Here is a 21438-nt window from a genome sequence, read left to right as displayed (position 1 = left end):
CACTTCCACAAGAGTAGTGTGCACCATGTATCGAGTATGATGTCAAATTTGTGGCGAGCGCAGTAAAAATTGAAAAAGAAGTCCCACACAAGCACCTGGAATAACGATATGCTGTGTGTAGAGCCGGAAAGCTTAGTTAATAAAGCAGATTTCTTGTTTGTTTTGCCATTCCTGGCGGTACAAGTTTTGGTTTTGTTTGTAAGTCGACCCCTCGGCTTTGGATTTTCAAATTGAATCAAAATATGTTGGCCTCTAATCGTGTAGATGTGTTAGCATCAGTAGCACTGAATTAAGTTTATGCTGCGCTAATCATCGTGGGCTTTTTTTATTGTTCCCGACTGCAGTTGTCATCCAGTCGCATCTGCTTTCTCCGTATGTTTATGCAATACTATCGTTTAACCAGTGTTGTGGACTCGAACGTTTGTGGTGTATAATTTATTTTTCTTCGTGAAACTGATGTATGCACTCCTGTCATGGCTTCCAAAAGGCAACTGGCACTACCTGACAGATAATAAAGTAGTATTGAAAACAGTCGGTAGTACTTGTAAACCATTGTTTTTGTTATTATTAATGTTGTATAACAAAACACACTATACTTAAAAAATGATTTAATATTGATATCCACATTCTCGGGCCACTGTCCATGCCCTGTTATGGTCGCATTGTTTACAGCTAGCCAGCCGCTACGATTTGCGTCACGACACGCGGTGATTGACGACATTAGTGCGAATGCAATCACTTACATTTTGCACATTTATTTGAAAGACCGCTTATAAGTATAGCAGGCTATTTAGAAACATAACCTGAAATAAATGTGACTACTGATTCATCCATCGCCATGACTATCAATTCCAATGGACACTTTCCCGTATAGCAGCGTGCTGCCAAAGTGATATCGTGCTAAAGTGCACTAGATCAAAACATCAAGTTTTATGACCATATTGCGTTCATAACGGCATTGTTTATATTACAATGTTTTGCATAGTACGCATGAGCATAAGCTCTGCGCATACACTCTATGCCAAACACCTGTTGTTACGGATACAATGAACACTGTACTAAAGCTTTCAGATGACTAATATTGCCCGTATAGCAGCTGTTGCATCATCGTCAAGAGTCAATTCTTTGTGAACCAAAGCTAGCCATTTATTGCAATTATCTGAGTAGTGAATGGATGTCGGTGCTCTTTTCATTCACTTCACTCCCCTTTTTCTTTTGCAGGATATGTAAAGTGCAATGCTGCAAGGACAAAGAAAAAGCACTCGTTCCAATGCATTGCAGCAGGACTTTCTCGTAATTATTTGTAAATACAAGTGCTGTTGCATCAGACTGCCGGTCTTTTTAACCATAAAAGCCAGTTCAGAAATACTGCAGATTCAGTTTTTCATTTCCTTTTCATTGCTGACCTTTGAGCACCGTCACGCAGCTGCGTCTCTCCCTCATTGTTTCTTGTCATCATTTCTGTAAAGCGTATTGCACTCAACTGCGCGTTTGATGAACACAAATAAACATTTGGGAGAAGAACTGTCCTTGTGTTGTATTTGGAAAAAAAAAGCCTTGTGACTAGGTACAGTTTTGCACCTCATCTTAGTGCTGAGGTGACCCACAAGATCTGGATTTTCTGGCAAACATGCCAGTGTCGGAAGGTTGAAAATGCTTTCCTGTACAGCAGAAGGGACTTCTGGCTGCTGCAAGGCATTCAAAAAGATCAACTGATTGGTTGATTAGTTAGGTTTCACGTCCCTTGAAGTGTAGTGTGAAATCGGAATAATTTTGATATCCCGTGGTTCTTGAATGTTTCCACCTCCATCAGAATGTGACTGCCACAGTCATAGTTTAGCCTGTGACCGCAATATCATTGAGCACAGCACAGCCAAAGTAGCCTGTGTTGTTTTCCTCATTTTTTTTCTCGTCCATGTCCACTGGCAGCGCACTACAAGCATGAAGACGTACCAACTAGCCCCTGTTGCCGCCTTATTAGCAAAGTAGCAAGTATTCCAAGAGCCTGCATTTGGCCGTGCAACAAGGGGGGCACAGGTCACGGCACTGCACAAAACTCTTGCTCTGTTTCACACTGGACCCCTTGTCACTTCAATGGCCAAAATGCAAGTGGTACAGTGCAACAGGTTTTATTTTCATCGCACAGACAAACACATGGCACAGAAGTTCCAATGGCGACACTCTGTACACAGCTTACTATTTGAGCAAAACAAAATGAGGTATAGTAGTACGTACATGTTTCGCAAAGACTTGCAAAATTAAAATGTTTTTGTGGGCTATGTTTCAAATTGAAAACACTGGCTGTACCACTGGTGAAATACTGAACCTGTCATTCAAGGCATCAACAAACCTTTTTGGCCAGGAATTGGGTTGACATGCTGGGCTCATCTGTGCTGAAAGGGTTTTACGTGGAATGCCTGACATTCTTCCATGCAACAAAAGTGATGTACATGGTTATACACTGCTTCAGTAACAGACCTGTCACCGGTTTATGAAAAAAAAAAATGGATGCAAATTAGAAAGATCAAATGAAGCTCTGCAACACATTTTGAGCGAGCATAGAATTGCCCATCGACAATGCCTTCGCAAGCACTCAAGGCAGTTATTTTTCGCCGTACTCAGCCCGGACTTTGCACTTTTGCTGAAAATTGCTTTGCTCTTTTTATAAAAGTGTGGAAATTTTTCTTACTGCAACACAGCGTGAAAATGCCCCTAGGCTGGTTAAACATTTCAACAAAATTGTGCCCCTGGTTATAAAGGAAACCTTGTAAAGCTAGAATCGCACAATGGTATGACTTACCGGGTCAGTATAAAAGCAAGTGTTGTATGGCTTAGTGCCAACAATTCAGCTCCTATTCATACAGCCATCTAAACACTTATGTCACTGGTGCCTGTCGCTTTCTTAAAAAAAAAAGCTATAGGAACACCTAATTTTCAAGATGCGTAAATTCGAGAGCATTTGTCGCTTATGTCGCTGAGCTTAGTGTTGGAGCAAAATGGTGCCGAGCTTTCGGATGGTGTTCTCCAGCAGTGGGATGTACATCGTGTCGCATCGATTCTTCAATTCCTCGTTTCTCGCGTGTTTCCCGTTTTCGACCTGTGGGAGCGAGGTAATGTGCGGCTCTCGCATCGCCCAGCATGTTGCTTCACTGGGGCTCGTCGTGCCGGTTCTGCCTTGCGCGTTGTCGGGGGCAAGGGCGCCATCTAGTCGATCGCCCACCAATGCTTGCTTTTCAAACATTTTGCCAACAACCACGTGCAGAGTCTCGAAGATGACTCAAATTGCGTGCCTCTTTTCTGCCACTACTAGCCGATAACAGCGGGGTCACACGATGAGCCCAGTAAGCTTTCGTATTTAAATAGGATGCCATCGATGTTAACAGCATCGGGCACTGTCGCCACACTTAAAAAAATACGAGTATTTCTGCCGCACAACTATAATCGTCGTCTGGCTTGCTCGCGTTTCTTTTCTTGAAAACCCGGCTCACACCGCCTTCCTATCAAGAAGGCTTTGTGCGTTGATAGCGGGCACACCATTCGTGACCGGGAAAAGCCAGGACCGCAGCGATAACGCGAGGTGGATGACGATTATTGTTGTGTGGCAGAAATACTCCCCAAATACTACTCAATTCATGGAAAACCACGCTAGGCACTGGTGTTGTGACGACGCTGTCTGAGACTTAAACATGTTTCAATGTGATCAAGATTTTACCGAAAGCTCTTGTTTCCAAAAAGATTTAAAGTGGGTATTTCATGCCTTCTTTTAATTGTCAACACTTGTACAAATGAGTGCATTTGAGAGCTGGGAGAAACGGGCAGCGTTCTTGTGTTTATCGCAGTTCAGCGACGTCGGGTTCATTCGCAAACTGATTAGACATTCCATCCTGCCTTGCAAGGCATTCCATCCTGCCAACACCGAAGTTCAACAGGGTGACCCTCGTATCACCGTGAGCATTGCTCTACTGCCAACATAGCGACATCATTAAATAAAACGTGAAGGCTGCAGATGTGTTACCAGGGACAATATTTGATTGTCAATAACTGCACGTGTTAAGCTCATAAGAAAAACTTCGAAAACGTCCACAACGTCATACTCTTTAGTATCAGAAACATTCCAGTTTTGCTTACAATAGCGGATATAGAAGCAAAAATTGCGCAGAAATGATTTCGGGAAAATTTGCACTCAAAGCTTAGAGTTCCGATGCAAAACGAATATTGTTTCATGTTTCAGTGTAATCAAGCTTTTACCAAAATGTTCGTTTCCAAGAGGAGTGTTGCATGCTTTCTTTTAATTGTCAACAATGGTACAAACGAGTATTGCATTGCTTACTACAAAACATACATGTACATGTACTTCAATACTGGACTACACACAAGCAACAATTTATGCTTGCATAAAAACTAAATGAGATTCGTTGAAATGCAGGTTCCTATGGGAACGTTGGGATAGTATACGATACACTACATAACCACCAACAAAGGAATGAGTATTCTGGATTGCGATGTAAAGAATACACGCTGGTACATCACAGCTTCAGTTTCTTATCAATACTAGCTGTGTGTACTGCATCAACAAGAAACAAGCTAGCATCACCTTCGCAGTCTTGTGACCTTTCTACACACATTGAAAGCACTAGAATTGCTTCGCTCGTACAAAGTGCACATTGAATGAAATGTCACTTGAATGTATTGACATATCAACAGAGCAGCACATCGCAAATCCCAAAACGAAAAAAGATTAACACAGCCCCTTGATCAAAGGTTACAAAGTAGCTTTCTTTACCACATGCATGTGCAGCTTCCAATATTACTCCCAAGGAATGTAGCATACATTATAGCATTGGTGTCGTTCAGAACACAGTTTTTATTTCCAGTAATGCCACACTTATACACCCATCCATGTCCTCAGAAAAGGGATGGGTGAATCTTCAAACCGTGCCCAAGCAACTCATTATGGCACCTTTCATTATAGCTCTACAGAAGCTGCCTGACAGATTCCATGCAAGCGAAACTCAACCAACAAATTTTTTTCACGATTTGCTAGAGAACATATTCCATTGTCAGCTCTGTCATTGCTGCTCTTGAAGCAACGACGAAACTTCGTGGTAATGCGCTGCATGTTTCTAACGCAAGCATTGTAAAATGTTGCAGCTTCACGGAGATGTGGAATGTGTTGTCGCAAAGACGCACGAAAAGACAGAACTCGTGCTTATCCCACGAGTTCGTCTTTTGGATAAATTACTGGTGCACGAATGAAAAAATTATGAGGAATCGTGACCAACATTTTTCGATACCGTTACCTCAGGTTTCAACGCAGTACAGGTCAAGAAATGTCCTTGCGCGTCTCAAAATAATAAGCTGCCGAGAACACTGCGCACACACAGAACCACGTACGTGACACAAATGCACTCGGAAAGACTTGCAGCGAGACTACTGCATCGAAGTTGTGACATTCATTGACACAATGGAACAGAAACCGTACGGTCTACTGTACGAAATTGTGGAAAGGAATAAAGAACAAAATTGTCTCCTCTTCTTCCCTGGTAAGTTGCTTCGAAGCTCCAGGTCTTCTACTTTTGCTGCATGGGATTTGCCTTCGAAAGCATCTGAGAGCCTTGTGACAGATTAGAAGTCTCCGAGAGCTTAGAGGATTCCGAGACTCCCAGGGATGCCACGCTCGCTCGCTGGATAGAGAAGAAATTGAAGCTGATTTTTAGAAAAGCTTCCTGAATGTACTTTTTGTTTGCATGGAGCATGCAGTCACACTTCATTATAACAGTCACGTCTGCCACAAAAATAACTTTGTTATATCCAAAAATTCGTTATGAACGTTTATTTGTAGCACTGTATCTATGGCAAGACTATTCTTCATCTACTTTGTTGTAACCAATAATTCGTTATATCCATGTTCATTTATCGCGGTTTGAGTGTACATCCAACCTGAAGGGGTTAGATTTATTCGTAATTCGACAGCTGCCGCCGCAGTGCTGCAGTTGTTGTGGTTACCGGCAGCTGACCCGAAAGACGCAGATTTGATCCCATCTGTGGTGGTCACATTTCGATGGAGGCCCATGTACTGTACGATGTCGGTGCTTGTTAAAGAACACCAGCTGGTTGAAATTACCTGAATCCCTCCACTATGGCGTGCCTCAATTATATCGTGGTTATGACACATAAAACCCCCGAAAATCGTTATATCACTGGCAACTCGACGTACAAGATAAGGCCATATTTGTGTCGCAGTGAAGCTGATACTATAGCAAAATTCGTCGTTCTGGAGTACTATTAAAAGAACTGTGCTGCATGAGCCGTTTAGCATATTTTGAGACGTGCCTTGCTCATTTTTCCTCCATGACATGCAACTCCCTTCTGATTCAATCCATCCTTTGACAGAATCTGCCAAAACAGTGCTGTTCGATCGGTTACGTATAATTTCAAAGATGCAAGGAGTGATTGTGGTGTCGTTATGAGAACTGCACTTGTATGGATGCGGCATTCAACATTCATTTTGAAAAGTGGTGATGAATATACTTCAGGAGTGCTGTTTATTGAGCTAATTGGAATAGCATAGTGCACTTCTGGACACACTTGAGAAAAAAGGACACAGAACCGCACACAAAAACCGTTAGTGGTTTCCTGTGTGCCTCACCCTGTCCTTGTTTTTCAAGCGTCTCCAGAAATGCAGTATGGTGGCGAATGCTTTTGATACACTCAATCCTCATTATAACAGTCACATCTGCCACGAAAATAACCTCGTTAGATCCGAAAATTCGTTGTATTTTATTTGTAACAGTGTATCTATGACAAGACTACTTTTCATTTACTTCGTTATAACTAGAGCTGTGCGAATAGCAAAATTTTGGGTGCGAAGCGAATTCGAATAATAAAGATTGAGTGCGAATCGAATCGAATAATTTCGAATAATTTTCGAATATTTCTCAAACATTTTTCGAATAATTCGAAGTGAAATTACAGAAAAAGTTGCAGAGAATCCTTAAGTATGTTCTTGTGAGATAGCAACATGAAAGTGTTTCTTTTCGCTAGGTTGATGAAACGCTGGTGGGGTCATATTTCATAGTTGTCTTTCTTATCGAGAATGAGGCAATGTAGAGGCCCAATCCCATTTATGTACATAATTTGGTGCAACCAAAGTGTTGTCGACAACACTTTACACGTGATAGGCAGAGATGCCATTTCCTCAGCCTCTCCTTCTCTTTCAACTTCTGTGGAAGGCCAACTGATGTGGCAGACATCAGTTGGCCGGAGTTCCAAATCTGCATCGTAGACGTCGATATATAAGGACATCTGAAATTTTGGATGCTAAAAAGCTTCGGCATCCGATTTTTCAGACTTCCTGCCCAAATGTCAGGTCCAAAACAGCATTAATTGAGCCCCCAACTCTGCCACATCTTTCATCTCCATACTGGAACCAGCGTTTTCTTGAGTTAATACATTTGCGACCGTAGCGGAGCTTGAAAGGCAGCTTTGCCGCAATACGGGGGTGTGATGAGGTGAAGCGTAATGAAAATCTAGGGACCACTTCCAACCGGACTTTGTCTCTTGGCTAAGTTCGACCGTAACGGAGCTTGAAAGGCAGCTTTGCCGCAATACGAGAGTGTAATGAGGTGAAGCATATTGAAAATCTGAAGGGGTCACTTTCAACCGGACGTTGACTGCATTTGTCTTTGGGAAATTTGGGCATTTGTCTTTTGGCAAACACTATTAAAAAAATATTCGAAATTTCGAATATTCGCACACCCCTAGTTATAACCGATAATTTGTTATATCGAGGTTTGGGTTATATGCATAGTGCAGTGCTATACTTAAGTGTGGGATTTCTAATGGGAAGTCAGGAACTGTTCCATATATCCTAGTTAGACTGAATTCGTTCAATAAAAAGACAAGCCACATATAAGAGGATGGGCGTAAATGACACAGTGAAAGCACGATTTGACGCAAGACAAGGTTGATTGGGTTGTCACTTAGGTGTCTCGCAGAACTTTTACATATGCCACAGAGAATCTATTACACAAGCGTTTCGCAAAGAAGTGTGATAAGTCTGAACAAACAAAAAGATGCCAACAACTAAGCTGCATATCTTTATGTGTGGTCACTGAATACAACAAAGCACAAATGTTTCATATTAGCTGAACCAAGATCTTTAATAGGTAGCGGCACTCCATAAATGGTTGTCACTAAAGTTAAAGGGGTCCTGACACGAAAATTTTCAGCTGTCATTACCTTCAAATGAAAGGCCATGCTCTCAAGAGCCTGGAAAATGTACTGGTAAGCATGAGTGTGCCCTGAAATATTAATTATAACATGTTTTAAAAAGCCTGTTTGGTTCCTACTGTACCCCGATGTCAAAACACGGTATGAGCTTCTCATCATGTGCTCGCGCAACATGTAACGTTTCCACAGCCGCTCCACTCTGTTGGCGATGCAAATGCGGCCATTTTGTATGTTTTGGTACCTAGACGTCGTCACAACTAGCCGTGCTGGTGTGTGGTCATCAGAATTGATAACGTCACGTTAGTGTCAATGTCAGTAGGTGGGCCATGTGAAAATTTACTTTAGTGTCAAAATAAGGTATCTCATCTGGATTTCCTGAGCTTCACTCTTGATCAGAGTGATCTTTATGTACAAGAGATTTGTATGGCGGAGTGAACTCCGCTTCAAAAATTGCTTTCAGTACCCCTTCAACACATGCCAAGTATTTCACATGACTTGAGCCAAGATTTAAAAAACTGCAGCGTAACTTGGTAACAGAATCAAACCAACATCAGTTCATCCACGACCATTTCAAGGCACTTGGAACACTTTGCCAGTACTCTTCTACCCAATTCTGATTGCAGTGCTATTGCTCCCAATCGCAGTTTACGAAGTGCCACCACATACCCGTCTGTGCTGCCGCCACACACGCTGAATCTTCCTTGCGGCATGCTGGCGCCGAATCTCCTCGGCCTTTGGGTCCGGCAGCTGATTGGATGCGGCTGGTTTAACCGTGGCAGTCGGTTTGGATTTTGCTACCGCTGTTGCGGGCGCCGACGCTTCTTTACTGCTTTTGCTTGCCGACGACTGCTGCGGCTTCTGCAAAAGTTCGAAAATGGGCCCTGCAGTCAATTGCTGACACACTTTGCCCCTTGTTATACTACATGACTTAGTTTAGGTGCTGTTTGATGCCCCCAAAGCAGTAGCTTGGCTGTGATAAACACAGTAGTGGGAGAAGGGGCAGTAGATGTGTCGTATGTACAGTTAAACCTTAATATAGTGAGGTCATTAAAATTAGAAATTTAGTTCGTTATATTGAAACTTCATCAAATTGAAATTCAACTTTTTATGCAAAGTGTAGTCACCAAATGCTTCCTTTTAGCACTACAAGTGCTGGAAGAATTTTCTAATAATGTGGTGGTACCAAAAACCTAATTTAGTAACAAAAAAAGTTTTGTTGAATGTGACATCCGACGAACACGACTTGATGCCATGCCGGTGAAGTCTTCTGCACAGTGGCTGTACGTCACACGTAAAGCCAAAAGGCAGGTCCAACGCAAAGCGGTACTTAATATGGGGTGAAGCTTCCGCATCTATTATGCCACCACAGCTTGTCGTGAAAACGTCGGGTCTTGCCCAGAGTACTGCGACACCAACACTGTCATGTTCACCGGCAGCTCTCTCTAGTGCAGCATGAAATTTGAAAAATTGCGTGCAACTCAACCATATATGGCCATCGACCCCAGCAGAAGTTTAAATTTATCGCCTCGGTCTTCCTCTGCGGCAGCAGTAAAACTTCGTTGTATTGAAGTCGCGGATAAACATGCTTCGCTATATAAAGGTAAATAATACATGATGTTCTATGGGCATGAAGTTTTAAAAGTGAAATATTTTGTCATATTGAAGTTCGTTGTATCGAGGTTTAGCTGTATGCTTTTATACGTAATGTTTTTTTTGCAGCTCAGTTACTCATGTGCACAGGGTTGTACCAGTGTGTAACTGTCACGGTACATGCTGCTACAAAAGTTCACATGCCAAAGGTTAAATGGCAATAGTCAAATTATAATTTTGAACGCTGTAAAATTAAGAAATGCAAAAATGCATTCTGGCCTGTCCAAACTAATTTACCTGTGAATTTACACTGATGCAAAAAGAAAATATGTTCTCCAAGCCATCAACCACCTGCTTTGGCTAATCTACAATAGGTCAAAGTCGTGCCTGTTTCTGAGACATTATCCGACTGGAATGCGTTTTTTTTTTTATGTCCGCACAGCCTATACTGAACATGTGTCAGCTGCACTTTATACTACAATAACACTAATAAGAAAGCTTGTTGCTGAAGTGTTTTTACGCAAGACTCTGTGACAACTTGCTTTAAGCAAGCTTTACAGGAGCAAGAAATTGAGTTGGTTTAAGACAAGAAAAACATCAGAGCGAAATTGTTCATTAATATCTGGATCTTGTATCTAGCTTCACAGTAACTGGGACCCACGCAGGTAGTAGTTACGAAGATTAAAAATCATGCCCATAAACTGCAACATACAAAAAACAGCAGTACGAAATGTGCAGCAAGCGCACCCACGATGTAAAAAGAAGCACGGTAAATAATAAAAATAGCAAATTACACAGACCACTAAGTGTATAATCTATGGTTGTGTATAAGTGTATAATCTATGGTATTGGCTCATGCAAGACACAGGATGGGAAACTTAAAAAATTGCAATCTGCTGCAGGTTACCTTCTGCGACATTCCAGCTGTATAGTTATGCTTACTGACTACCTCCTCTGCCTTCTTCTCTTCTTGCCTCAAACGTGGCACATACTTAATTAAAATGATGATGATACTCCAAGGATGATTGACGCCTACCCACTTGGGGGGATTGGCCAAGAGTAGGGCAGATAAAATAGGATGTTCAATTTATAGTAGAAATTGTGGTGTCGATTAGAATGCATATCAATATTAGGATACTAAATTGACCATTTAGAACGAACATTCTAATACGAAATTACTTTAAAACAAACTGTTGACTGTTAACCAAAGAAAAGAAACATATTAGTATTCATTTTCTCTTTCATAGGTTACAGCTCTTAATGCACAGACAATAGTGAATGAAGACTGTCCCTATCATTATGCTCCACAAAGTTTCAACGACACTTAAAATTGGATAAACAGCAGGTTAAAATTGATCAGTGGATAGCATATCTACAGAAAATCCAGGGACATAAGAAAAATAGTATGTGAATACAGGGCACTGTCTGTCTTCTACCCGATGCCTGGCCTGTCCCCCACTGTGGGTTGAGCCACACCACATCTAATTAAGTTCTTAAGGGCACAACTGGCATCAAATGAAACCTGAACAGCAGCAAGCATTTGCAGTGGCATAGTGCGCCGTCCTGTCATCACCATGGACAGGCGCACACATCCGGTTTGGCAGCACTGAGCATAGTATATGCGTGCCTGTCCATGGTCATAACCGGACGGCGCGCACTATATACCACTATGAATGCTTGCCGCTGTTCGGGTTTCATTTGACGCTGATAGTACATTGCAGCCATAGAGTTTCCTACAATATTTACTAGAGGGAACTCTGGCGCTAGTGTCTATGAGAGCTGCACCGCATGACGCTTCAGCCAGCATGGGAATGATGGGTAGTACACAAATTTGTCTAAACTTCGTACTTTCGGCTCCGTTTGGCTCCGCGTTGCCTGCATCTGCTTTGTCGCAAAACGAAGTTCAGCAAAAGTCAGCAGTTCCACTTCACCACTTTATCCTTTTTAGGCTCACCAATCCAAATCCGGTCACAAAGTTCACAACGGTCCGTTCTTTTATCCAAAACGAACGCCAAAACACAGCAATAAACAAAGCCACCAGTGCGTTCGAAGCTGCAAGCACGAAGATTAGGCAAATCCGTGTACTACTCATCATTCCCATGATGGCTGAGCGATCGCAGCACCAGAGTTCCCTCTAGGTAATTGTAGGAAACTCTATGACTGCAGGCACTGCAGATCTGTCCCGCCAGTCGCCACGGAATGTCACTTACGTTGTTCGGGGGTGTCGACCTCGACTCGACCGTGATTTCTGACGTCTCTGTTTTGTCGTCTGGCTGCGGGGGACCTCGGGTGACGCTGAAGGTGTTTGAGCGCTTGGCCGTTGCGACGTTCTTGCGTGGTTCGGTGGCAGCCGACCCGGCTCGGTTCGAACTGGCTGGCCTCTGGCCACTTCCACGGCTGGGCCACTGGCGGTGTCTTTGGTGGTGTCTTTGTCGGTGTTCTCGTCAGTGCCTTCACGGGTGTTTTTGCCGGTGCCGCCGGCTGCAGCTGGGACTTCAGCCGGCGAATTTCTTGTCTGAAATACGAGCACCAAAATACTGTGAAACCTTAATACAACGAATACAGATAGAGCGAATTATCCGTTATAAATAAGTGAATGAAGATTACTCTTGCAATTAATACAGTGTTGCGTATATTGCTTTACAACGAATTTGACGGATATAACGAAACCGTTCTCGTGTTAAGTTCGACTTCGTTATAATGAGGTTTGTATGTAAATGCAACAACTCCACATGGATCACTCCCAGAACTACTAGTACATACTTCCACTCCGGCATGAACTACCAGATTTCCTCGCGTATAACGCGCACATAAAATAAAAACAAATTGGGGCTATAGTCAAAACAAAAAACACAAATTCCGGTCTTCAAAGGTGGCTTCACGGCAGTGCTTCCCAGCTATGCAAAGAAGCTAGCTTCTCAGCAATACGCGGGGATCATTTTTGGAAAATTATCCGCGAATCATTGTTCAGGGTGCAGGTTATTTGCAAGAAATACGTACCATCAGAAATTGTACGAAAATTACCCGAGCTTTACGGTGCCAGCAGACAATGAAGCAAATGTAAACCATTAAAGAAATTAAGTGCTCAATGATTTAAATTTCGAAACAATAAAGAATAGGAAATAAAGAAGGCACATATTCTCGTGCTGACTGACACTGCTGCAATGTAATGCGACTGCACTTTCGCAAGTGCGGTACTTGCCATATCACAATGCATTGTTAGGAGACACTTGGTAATCTCATATTGTCAACAATCTTTGAGCATAAACGACAAAAATAAAGCAACCGACAAAAGACTCAATCTCATCCTCAGATGTGAGCATTGTGTTATCTGAGAAGTGCACTCTCACTCTTTTTCCTTCAGTTGGAAACTGAGTCGGCGATTCTCCTGACTGATACGATCCATCTGCTCACGAAGTTTCACGAGCTCGGCACTCGACCCTGCAAAAGAGGAAAACAAGCGCAGATTTTAAAACTGAACTGCACAGTAATACCTTCCATAACCACAATATGTTTATAAGGTAAGCCTAGGATTCCTTACTGTGCTGCACCTAAATCTAACTAAACGAGCGTTCTTGTACTCTGCCCTTGTCTAAGTGCACCACGGCTGTGATTGAACCTAGAGCGTTGACCTCAGCATCGTGACACCAAGCCAATAGGCTACATTGTCAAATGCAGATGCAAAAGTTGAGCAGATGAAGAGGCAACTATTGTGGCAGTTGTGTAACAAGCGACGTGTACACAATACACATTACACACAGAAGCCAAGCCCTAGAAATAAAAGCAGCATAAAAATAAGAAATTGAATCAGTGAGAATTGGTGAAGAAACACTTTAGATCACTCCCAAGTCATCAGCTTGAACATCAACGACTGCAAGTGCGAACAAGATCACATGTGCTTACAAATCAACGTAGTTTACAGCCAAAATTTCATTTTTGCATCTGTAAACACTCATCCATGCAGAAATTCTTTTATGATATTATCGGACATCTCTTTTCCATTAATTCAACAATGATGGCTTAGTTGTCATTCGAGAAGGTGGTAGTAGGACCACGTAGCATTCTCCTGCATACCTTAAAAATTTTTTAGTTACAGAATTTTGCCGGCAAGCACAGAGAGGTGTTCAGAATCGTGAACACTTACCTCGCGGCTGACTGCTCGTCAGCCGAGATTTGGCAGGGTGCAGTTTCTCGGGCGTGGCCGTCTCTGAAGAGCGTCTCTGGATGGCCTGGAGTTTTCTGTCGTTTCAGACGTCAGCAACACAGTAAGAATGAGGGACAGTCATTAGCTTGCGTATAATAAAAATCACGCGCAAGACAGGTCATCAACCAATCTAATCAATATGCAAATAAGCACTGTAGGAGCTCGTGGCTTGATTACAACTGCGGACACCGTAACTGACAAACACAGCGAAGTGTCACACTATCGTGTTCTCACCCGCACAAGCTGCATCTAATTTCTTTCATTTGCTAAGGCCTACGGCATAAAGTCAAACCATGCCAAGACATTGCCCTTAGATGCAGCTTCACAGCAATTAATGTCACAGTGCAGAGAAGCCACACCCAAATGCAAATATACAAGTGGTGAAAGCAGCGCAAATATGGCAATGCACGAAGCGACTGTGGTTACAAGCGGGCTTTCAGTGTAGTAGACTATGGATATTATCATCGTACCGTTATATACTGTAACAGTGGCAGTAAAAAAAAAAATTGTCATCACTGTTGAGAGGCAGTATCGCAAGTTCAAATGAGAACTGCCCGTTTATAGTTTGTAGAAAACATGGAGATAAGAGTGAAGTGTGAAAACGTACTTCAACTTGTCTTCTTTTTCCTTGAGCTGCATTTCAAGCCTGGCACACTTTTGCTTCAAGGCATCCTGTGCAAACGAAAAAAAAAAAGAAAGAATTAGGGGAGTAGTAGTAATTTTTTTTATTTTAGTGGAACCTGAGCAAGACGCATGTGAGAGATAGAAAGAAAAGAAAGAATACAGTGGCTGTTTCTCTCAATGGAAATAAGAACTGTGAATCATTTATACTCGAACCTCGATATAATGAATGATTGGTTAGAACGAAATAAATGAAAAATAGTCCTGTCAGAAACTGTCAGGAACAGTGTTAGAGTGCATGTTTAAAACGAATTTTCGGATATAACGAAGTTATTTTCATGTCAGATGTGAGTTTGTTATAACAAGGTTATAGTGTATAACGATATGCTTACTTCAACATAACACTTCAATATGCTTGCTTGTCAAGTCTAATAAGTTAATCACGCATTAATACCTCCATAATTGTTTAGGGCCAATATTTTGTAGCAATGCCATTTCCTATGCTAATGCCTTTTCATGCTTGGCCAGTGGTCAGAGCGACGATCCGTCACAGTTATCAACGGGATCAGTCGGGCCATGAGTGGTGGATGATAAGACCAGTATAGAACAAGCCACGCCACATCGCAACAAAACACCAGCCCAGTTCAACAAACAAGTGGGAAGCAGGAAGATACTGTTGCACTCGTTTATCACTGTGGGACAAAAGCAAGCAAAGACTAATCTCTTCTACGAACACCTGTATCAGCTTCTGTCTGCCTGCTTATCTCGTCCAAATCGTAAACGAGTGATCAAAAAGTTAAATGCTAGGCATTCGCGCACCTGACAAAAGTGGCACAGACACTAATGTAACAATGCTGATCTGTTTCGGGAGCTTTGGCATTTTATATACGTCTCCAGTTGCACACGTCTTGAAAGAGATAACACGGGACAAATGAAAGAGAGCCAGATAAGATGATAAGAAGGGCACTCACATCTCCTTTCTTTTGTTCCTGAGCAGCTGCCGCCTTGTCCTTGCATTGTGAAGAAACAAAGGTTTTTGATATAAGCCAGGCATCACATGAGGTCCTCTGCACTCAGTGCGACGCCTGAATTTCTGTTTTTGCACTCTTAGAAAAAGTGTAGGCTCCATAAAGAGACCATTTCACTACATATTCTTAAATACTCGATAGAATGAATTCAACACAGGACTGAGAAAGAACACTAAATAATGCACAGGACAAGCGCTATTCACGATTTGTCCTGTGTATCATCAGTGTTCTTTCTTTCTTGGTCCTGTGTCGAATCTGCGCTACCCAGTATTTAAAATTATCAACCAACTAGCCCAGCAACGAATTTTCTTAAGCTACACTCAACACTTCTTTTAAACAATTCACTGCAAATAGTCCTACTATTCTTCCCTTTAAGGAGGCACAACACAGTAGGTGTTTTTGGAACGTCAAATATTTCATGCTTATCTAAAGTTTGATGTAATGATTTTTCAAAGTTTTCAGGTGCTTCGTAATAGAATTCCCCATTAGCTATACGATGCTTTATTCTGGTATAGAAGCATTGGAATTGAAAGTTTTTATACATCTTTGTTCATCAGTCAAGGAACATACAAAAAAATAAATACTAATGCTATTAGACTTGTGCAACTTATGCTGAACATTGTTCACAATGTGGGCTTTGAACATAACCAGGCCAATGACATTTCGAATGTAGTTTCCTCCTAAATTAAAATTTTCAACCCCGACTTTTCAATGTGAGTGCCATTTGCCAATATAAATTCTTCATTTAAGAAAACAACTTTGTGAATTGTCTGAGTTCAGCAGATACGTCAGACACGTTACAACAACACAGCGAAATGTTAGGTGCGGATGTATGGCGTTCCTTTTGAGGCCACAGATGGCGTTTTCAATAAATAATGGTTAAGTGTTAATATGCGAACCACCAAGCCTAAAACACAACAGCAGAAAAATCTCCTACATCTCTTACCCCCCTAATCCCTTAGCAACAGTTTTCCTGCTGGTTAGTAGATTTTCTCTGTGGATCGCTTTGTAGTGATTGAGGACAACAGCATTGATAATGTTCAGGTTCACCCGTGAGAACACAGGCTGACCACGTTGTTGACACAGTGTAGCGTACCAGACTACGCAGAATCTGCAAGCCAGGGCCGTAGCCAGAAATTTTTTTCGGGGGGGGTTCAACCATACTTTATGTATGTTCGTGCGTGCGTTTGTATGTGCGCGTGTATATATACGCAAGCAAAACTGAAAAATTTCGGGGGGGGTTTGAACCCCCCAACCCCCCCCCTGGCTACGTCCCTGCTGCAAGCATTCACTTTTTAGTGAAAAAATGGAGCATCTCTGTGTTTCATGTCTAGCAGGTAAACAGGTCAGCTATGTCAGTCTTCAAAGCTATTGAGAAATTAAAGTAGAATAAACAAAATCGATGTTATAATAGTACCGTAGTGCGCTGGTACGTGCCGCAAGAAGCGAAACAGGAGAAGACAACGAACGTTACGTCGTGTGTATGTCAGTCCTGACCCACAAAACTGCGCGCACGTTTTTGTGTGGCCTCCCTTACCGCACCCGTATGATGGCCCATTCAAGGTCCTCAACCGCACACCTAAATACTTTTTCCTGCTCATCAACGGCTGAGAAGATACGGTTTTCCTTGACTGTCTCAAACATGCGTACTTAGATACCGATGCTTCAACAACTGCTGCGCTTACAATCACTCCAGACTGCCATTCTTGCCGTGTGTATTTCGCAGCTCAACAGTCTACTCCTGGCCACCTCTAACACACCAACGACTTCCTCGCTGGAAGGGGGCCCTGTAGTGCCCTAATACATGCCACGAGAATCCGAACAAGAGAAGACAACACACCAAGCACGAGATGGCTGCGCCTGTTCCTATTCGCGTCTGAAATATATAATTAGGGAACTCCCAGCATCGACATCTGACTGCCTGTTTCCACAGTACAAACCAGCACACTGCCATCAAACATGACTAGCAGGAAAACCTGTACTGGGCAATCGCTCATAAAGGACAAACAGCACAAAAACAAGTGAAGACAAAGGGGTGCTCACAAAGGTAGGTGAATCTTATATATCTCGTGTGCTTTTGCGCTGTTTGTCCAATACAATCAAAACAGGTTAAGATTGCACATAAGCAGGACAACTGCACCTAACTAACCAAGGTACTTGCAGCATGCTCACAGGATACGAAGTAACAGCCTTACCTTGGCTGTCTGCGCAAGCTTGTCTAGTTGCCTGGACTTGCGCGCACAATCGTCCTCGAGTCGCTTCACCTTCGACTTCAGTCCCTGGTTCTCTGAACGAAACTGCGCTACCCTCTGAAAATGAACAGTGGGCCTCAATTATGTTGCGTGCTTGCCGAACATGCAACTCTTATTATGTGTGATGTTTAATGATGCAATGGACGTAACGTTTACTGAAGTAATTAAGAGGGCTGGTTTGTGGATGTCTACAATTGCATTGCACTTAGTACCTACACAGGCGGAACAATAACAAATACTGACAACAAAACAAGAAAAAGTAGGACAGGCCGCTTGGCTAGTCAGTCTTGCATTATAACGAAGTCAAATTGTGCTTTTGTGTCCATCTTCATTTGCACTAATTTGTCTTTATTATAATACAAAAAGTAGGCATACGTAGCGCAATTTTTCGTGCCATGCTATATATGTTCTGTTGCAACACAATCAGAGCACAATGTAAGCACAGCGATAAGCATAATTGTCCTTGCAGCTTAAAGGGACACTTAATGGCAAATAACTCAGGCTACACACATAGATTATTACTTTAGAAAGTCTGTAAGCTAAATGCTATTGACAACAGCGCTTTAGTAGTTGACATATTAAAGTAAATGTTGAACATGGCTTCCGACTCCGGTGGGACATGCTCCAAAATTTATTACATTACAGCAGCACGTTGGTGAGGCGAACTGACACAAAAGTTTTCTGCACCACATTTTTTTTTTTTGTATTTTGAGGTAGCTGTCAACTCTAAGCTATGGGGCCTGAATTTCTCAAAAGTGCCACAAATATTTAGTTACAGCAGATTTTAAACAACATGGGTGCCAGTGCTAAGGTCCTGCGTGGTCTGGTCCCATACGCGTACTGTGAGGGCTGTGCGATGGCCCAGGGCCCTTCAAACTTCACACACCCAGTAAAGTTGTTCTTTTCTTAAACAACCTATTAAAAATTGTTGTTAAGCATAGCACAACTTTTGATGTGAAAAAAAAAAAGAAACGAGACTCGACAAAGCATCGAAAGTTGAGGTGGCAATCAAAGGCGGCACCAGCCACGCAATGGCTGTGACGTTGAAAGCCGTGAAAGTGGCCCTTCTATTTGTGCACTTTCCTATGAAAGTGCAAGGGACAGGCTCTCCTCCGTTGCCCCATCGAGTTCTGAATTGGCTCGGGCTTTCTTCAGTCAGGCCACAGTGTGTGTATATGTTACCACTAGCTAGGCTAGAATACCACTAGCGAGACCAGAATACCATTATCCAGGCTGGTGGTATCGGTACCATGAGCGAAAAGCAAAAAAGAAGCAGGCAAGAGAAGTGTTCCACATTCGTCATCAAGGCTATGAGCGGCGCTGACTAACACTCCCCGGCTTAAATGCGCAAATATACCCCATAAAGTGTACGGGAGGACGACTGCCACCGTAGCTCAATCGCTGGAGCATCGGACGCGTTATTCGAAGGTTGCAGGTTCGATCCCTGCTGGTGGCAAGTTGTCCTTTCGTCCACTCCATTTATATCATAATTACTGCAAATAACATCCCCTGTGCTTTTCTTGGCTTGATTGTCCGTTGGTTCTCATGAAAATTCAGTACAGTAATTTTCTTTTGCAATCTGTCATATGTAGTTGTAGCATTTGGTAATCAAACACTATGACCTTGTTTACAAACTATATCGCATGTTCAGTGAACAACTGCAGCAATTAAGTTGGTACTCAAAATGTGAAAGAACGGAACAGGGCAGAGGAGAAAGTGAAAAATTGAAACATTGACTTTTAGGAAGCCCCATCGTTCCATATATACATTAACACTTAGCACGCAGTGGAAGCGCACAGCAAAAACAGCATGGAGTGCCATCCTCACCTTCTGCAATGCCGCCGCTTCTTGGCGAAGTTTCTCTGTCGCCACTCGCGCTGAAGCATTTGGAGATCTCCCACCTGTGCAGATGACATACGTGCTCATAAATATTGGGCAACTGGCTACATGGAAAACACAGATGGAAAATGGAATCCAAAGCCAAAGGTCATATAAGTACAAGCGCTGGTTGTGAAATAGTCCACTTTCCGTTTGTGCTTCTGTGAATTGTCTTGTAACATAGCTAAAAAAGAAAGTAAATAAAGAAACCTTGTCAAGAGATCATGCTAGTGCAGTGAGGGTAAGCATACGCAACATCTTTTCCACCTGTCTATGTACACTAAGAACAAGTGCATTAACATAAATAACAGGTGACATTGTGTTGTTTAAACTCCTATTCAAGTACCTAAATTGTGCTGTTACCTAAGTGTTTGTTAATTAAAGCTGAAGACAAAGAGATCTGTGTTACTGCATATCTAATTTAACAGCGTATTAGTGTTCAAAACTGTTACCTATTCGTAATTCATGAAGCACTTTAACGAAGTTACACTCCAAACTCTACTTCGTAGCTTGGGTTGATGTGATGGAATGTTTGGGCGTAACTTTATTAAAGCGCTTCACGAATTCGGTAACAGTTTCTCATACGAATACAGTGTGAAATTAATTACGCAGTAGCACATATCTCACTGTGTTTAGCTTTAGCTAACGAACGGCTATGTAGCACGATTTAACTGCGCTGAATATTACTTTTAATAATTAACATTTAGCACGCAGTGGAAGTTGCTAAATGTTAAGTAAACGCAGTAAATGTTGCTAACTGAATGTTAAGTAACACAGCTCTCATGGAATTTAGCTTAATGCACCCTTTCTTAAAATACATAGCCCTTTTCAGAAGATTAAGTTTCACATCTCGATACGTGTCAACCAATGTTTTCATTGCATATAGAGAAGTTTCCTTTCGATCAGTTGAAAACGTACGGGGTTCCTTGGGTGCCTGGTTTCCGTTCACAACTGGAGTTTTTGGCGCACTCGAGTTCGGCGACTTCGGTGCCGACGGCGCGGGTGACTTGGGGGTCCGGGGCGCGGCGGCGGGCTGCTTCGGGAGGTCATTCTGGACCGGGCCGTTCATCGGGTGCCAACCCTGAGGAAGCGACGTCACGTCTGCGAAAACCGAAAGCGCTTTCTCAGTCAGACAGCCTCGACGAAAAAAATGACAAAAAAAGACGCGTCGCAGTGTGGCGATCCAGCACAAGGTGGAGAAGCGTTGCGCTGCCGACAAACTGCTGGCGTCGAATGACACATACGAGTTTGAGGGGTGGAGAGAGGAGTCAGAACTTTTCAACGAACTACGGAACAAGCAGCGGGGGCTCTACACGTCTCATTCGAGCAACGGGGGGTCTGCGGATAATTGTTTTGTCAGGCCGCGACGATGGGCTGTCAAGTTTCTAGCGTCTAAACGCCGCACGTCGCTCACCATGGCAACGGACCGAAACAGCCGCCATTGCCAAGCGAGGAGCGAGGAGGCGCAAGAAAACGTGGCACGTAACGGGAGTACACGTTCCAGCGGAATATCAATTATCATATTAGAAAAATAATTTTAAACAACGAGTATTATTATCCTATTGTATTGAGCTTTATTACAGTTACTATACGTGCTTACAGACGCTTATAAAAGTTTTTAATGACTTCCTGT

General features: G+C 42.6%; 2 protein-coding genes across 5 annotated transcripts in view; one reads left to right on the top strand and one right to left on the bottom strand.

Annotated features, from left to right (window-relative positions):
- Nucleotides 1–1524, top strand: part of LOC119399755 (putative RNA-binding protein Luc7-like 2) — a 33793-nt gene extending 32269 nt beyond the window's left edge. For all 3 annotated transcript variants that reach the window (XM_037666589.2, XM_049417839.1, XM_049417838.1), the window contains one exon: nucleotides 1222–1524. The gene's annotated coding sequence lies outside the window, so the exon portion shown is untranslated. The remainder of the gene's footprint in view (nucleotides 1–1221) is intronic.
- A 580-nt stretch (nucleotides 1525–2104) lies between these two features.
- LOC119399752 (uncharacterized) lies at nucleotides 2105–21246 on the bottom strand. Of its 2 annotated transcripts, XM_037666587.2 has the most exons (11): nucleotides 21050–21245; nucleotides 20724–20906; nucleotides 19755–19828; nucleotides 17871–17984; nucleotides 15619–15657; nucleotides 14634–14698; nucleotides 13967–14061; nucleotides 13173–13263; nucleotides 12033–12337; nucleotides 8899–9090; nucleotides 2105–5684 (listed from the first exon to the last, which is right to left on the bottom strand). In XM_037666587.2, the coding sequence occupies exons 2-10, from the start codon at nucleotides 20872–20874 to the stop codon at nucleotides 9056–9058; spliced, it is 969 nt and encodes a 322-aa protein (XP_037522515.1). In that variant the 5' UTR covers nucleotides 20875–20906; nucleotides 21050–21245; the 3' UTR covers nucleotides 2105–5684; nucleotides 8899–9055. The 2 variants fall into 2 exon arrangements, with proteins under 2 accessions (XP_037522515.1, XP_049273794.1); XM_049417837.1 differs by lacking the exon at nucleotides 15619–15657 and having other exon boundaries at nucleotides 21050–21246.
- Between the last annotated feature and the right edge of the window lie 192 nt (nucleotides 21247–21438).

Source organism: Rhipicephalus sanguineus, chromosome 7 (genome assembly GCF_013339695.2).
Source record: "Rhipicephalus sanguineus isolate Rsan-2018 chromosome 7, BIME_Rsan_1.4, whole genome shotgun sequence".
NCBI lineage: Eukaryota > Metazoa > Arthropoda > Arachnida > Ixodida > Ixodidae > Rhipicephalus > Rhipicephalus sanguineus.
This window is presented reverse-complemented; position numbering and strand designations above follow the sequence as displayed.

Excerpts from the sequence above, each read along its gene's own strand:
- LOC119399752 (XM_037666587.2), bottom strand. The coding sequence starts at position 20,874 with ATGAACGGCCCGGTCCAGAATGACCTCCCGAAGCAGCCCGCCGCCGCG. Across the intron at positions 13,264-13,966 it reads GACGAGCAGTCAGCCGCGAG|GGTCGAGTGCCGAGCTCGTG; the intron begins GTAAGTGTTCAC and ends CCTCTTTTGCAG. Across the intron at positions 9,091-12,032 it reads GGTCGACACCCCCGAACAAC|AAGCCGCAGCAGTCGTCGGC; the intron begins GTAAGTGACATT and ends GAACTTTTGCAG.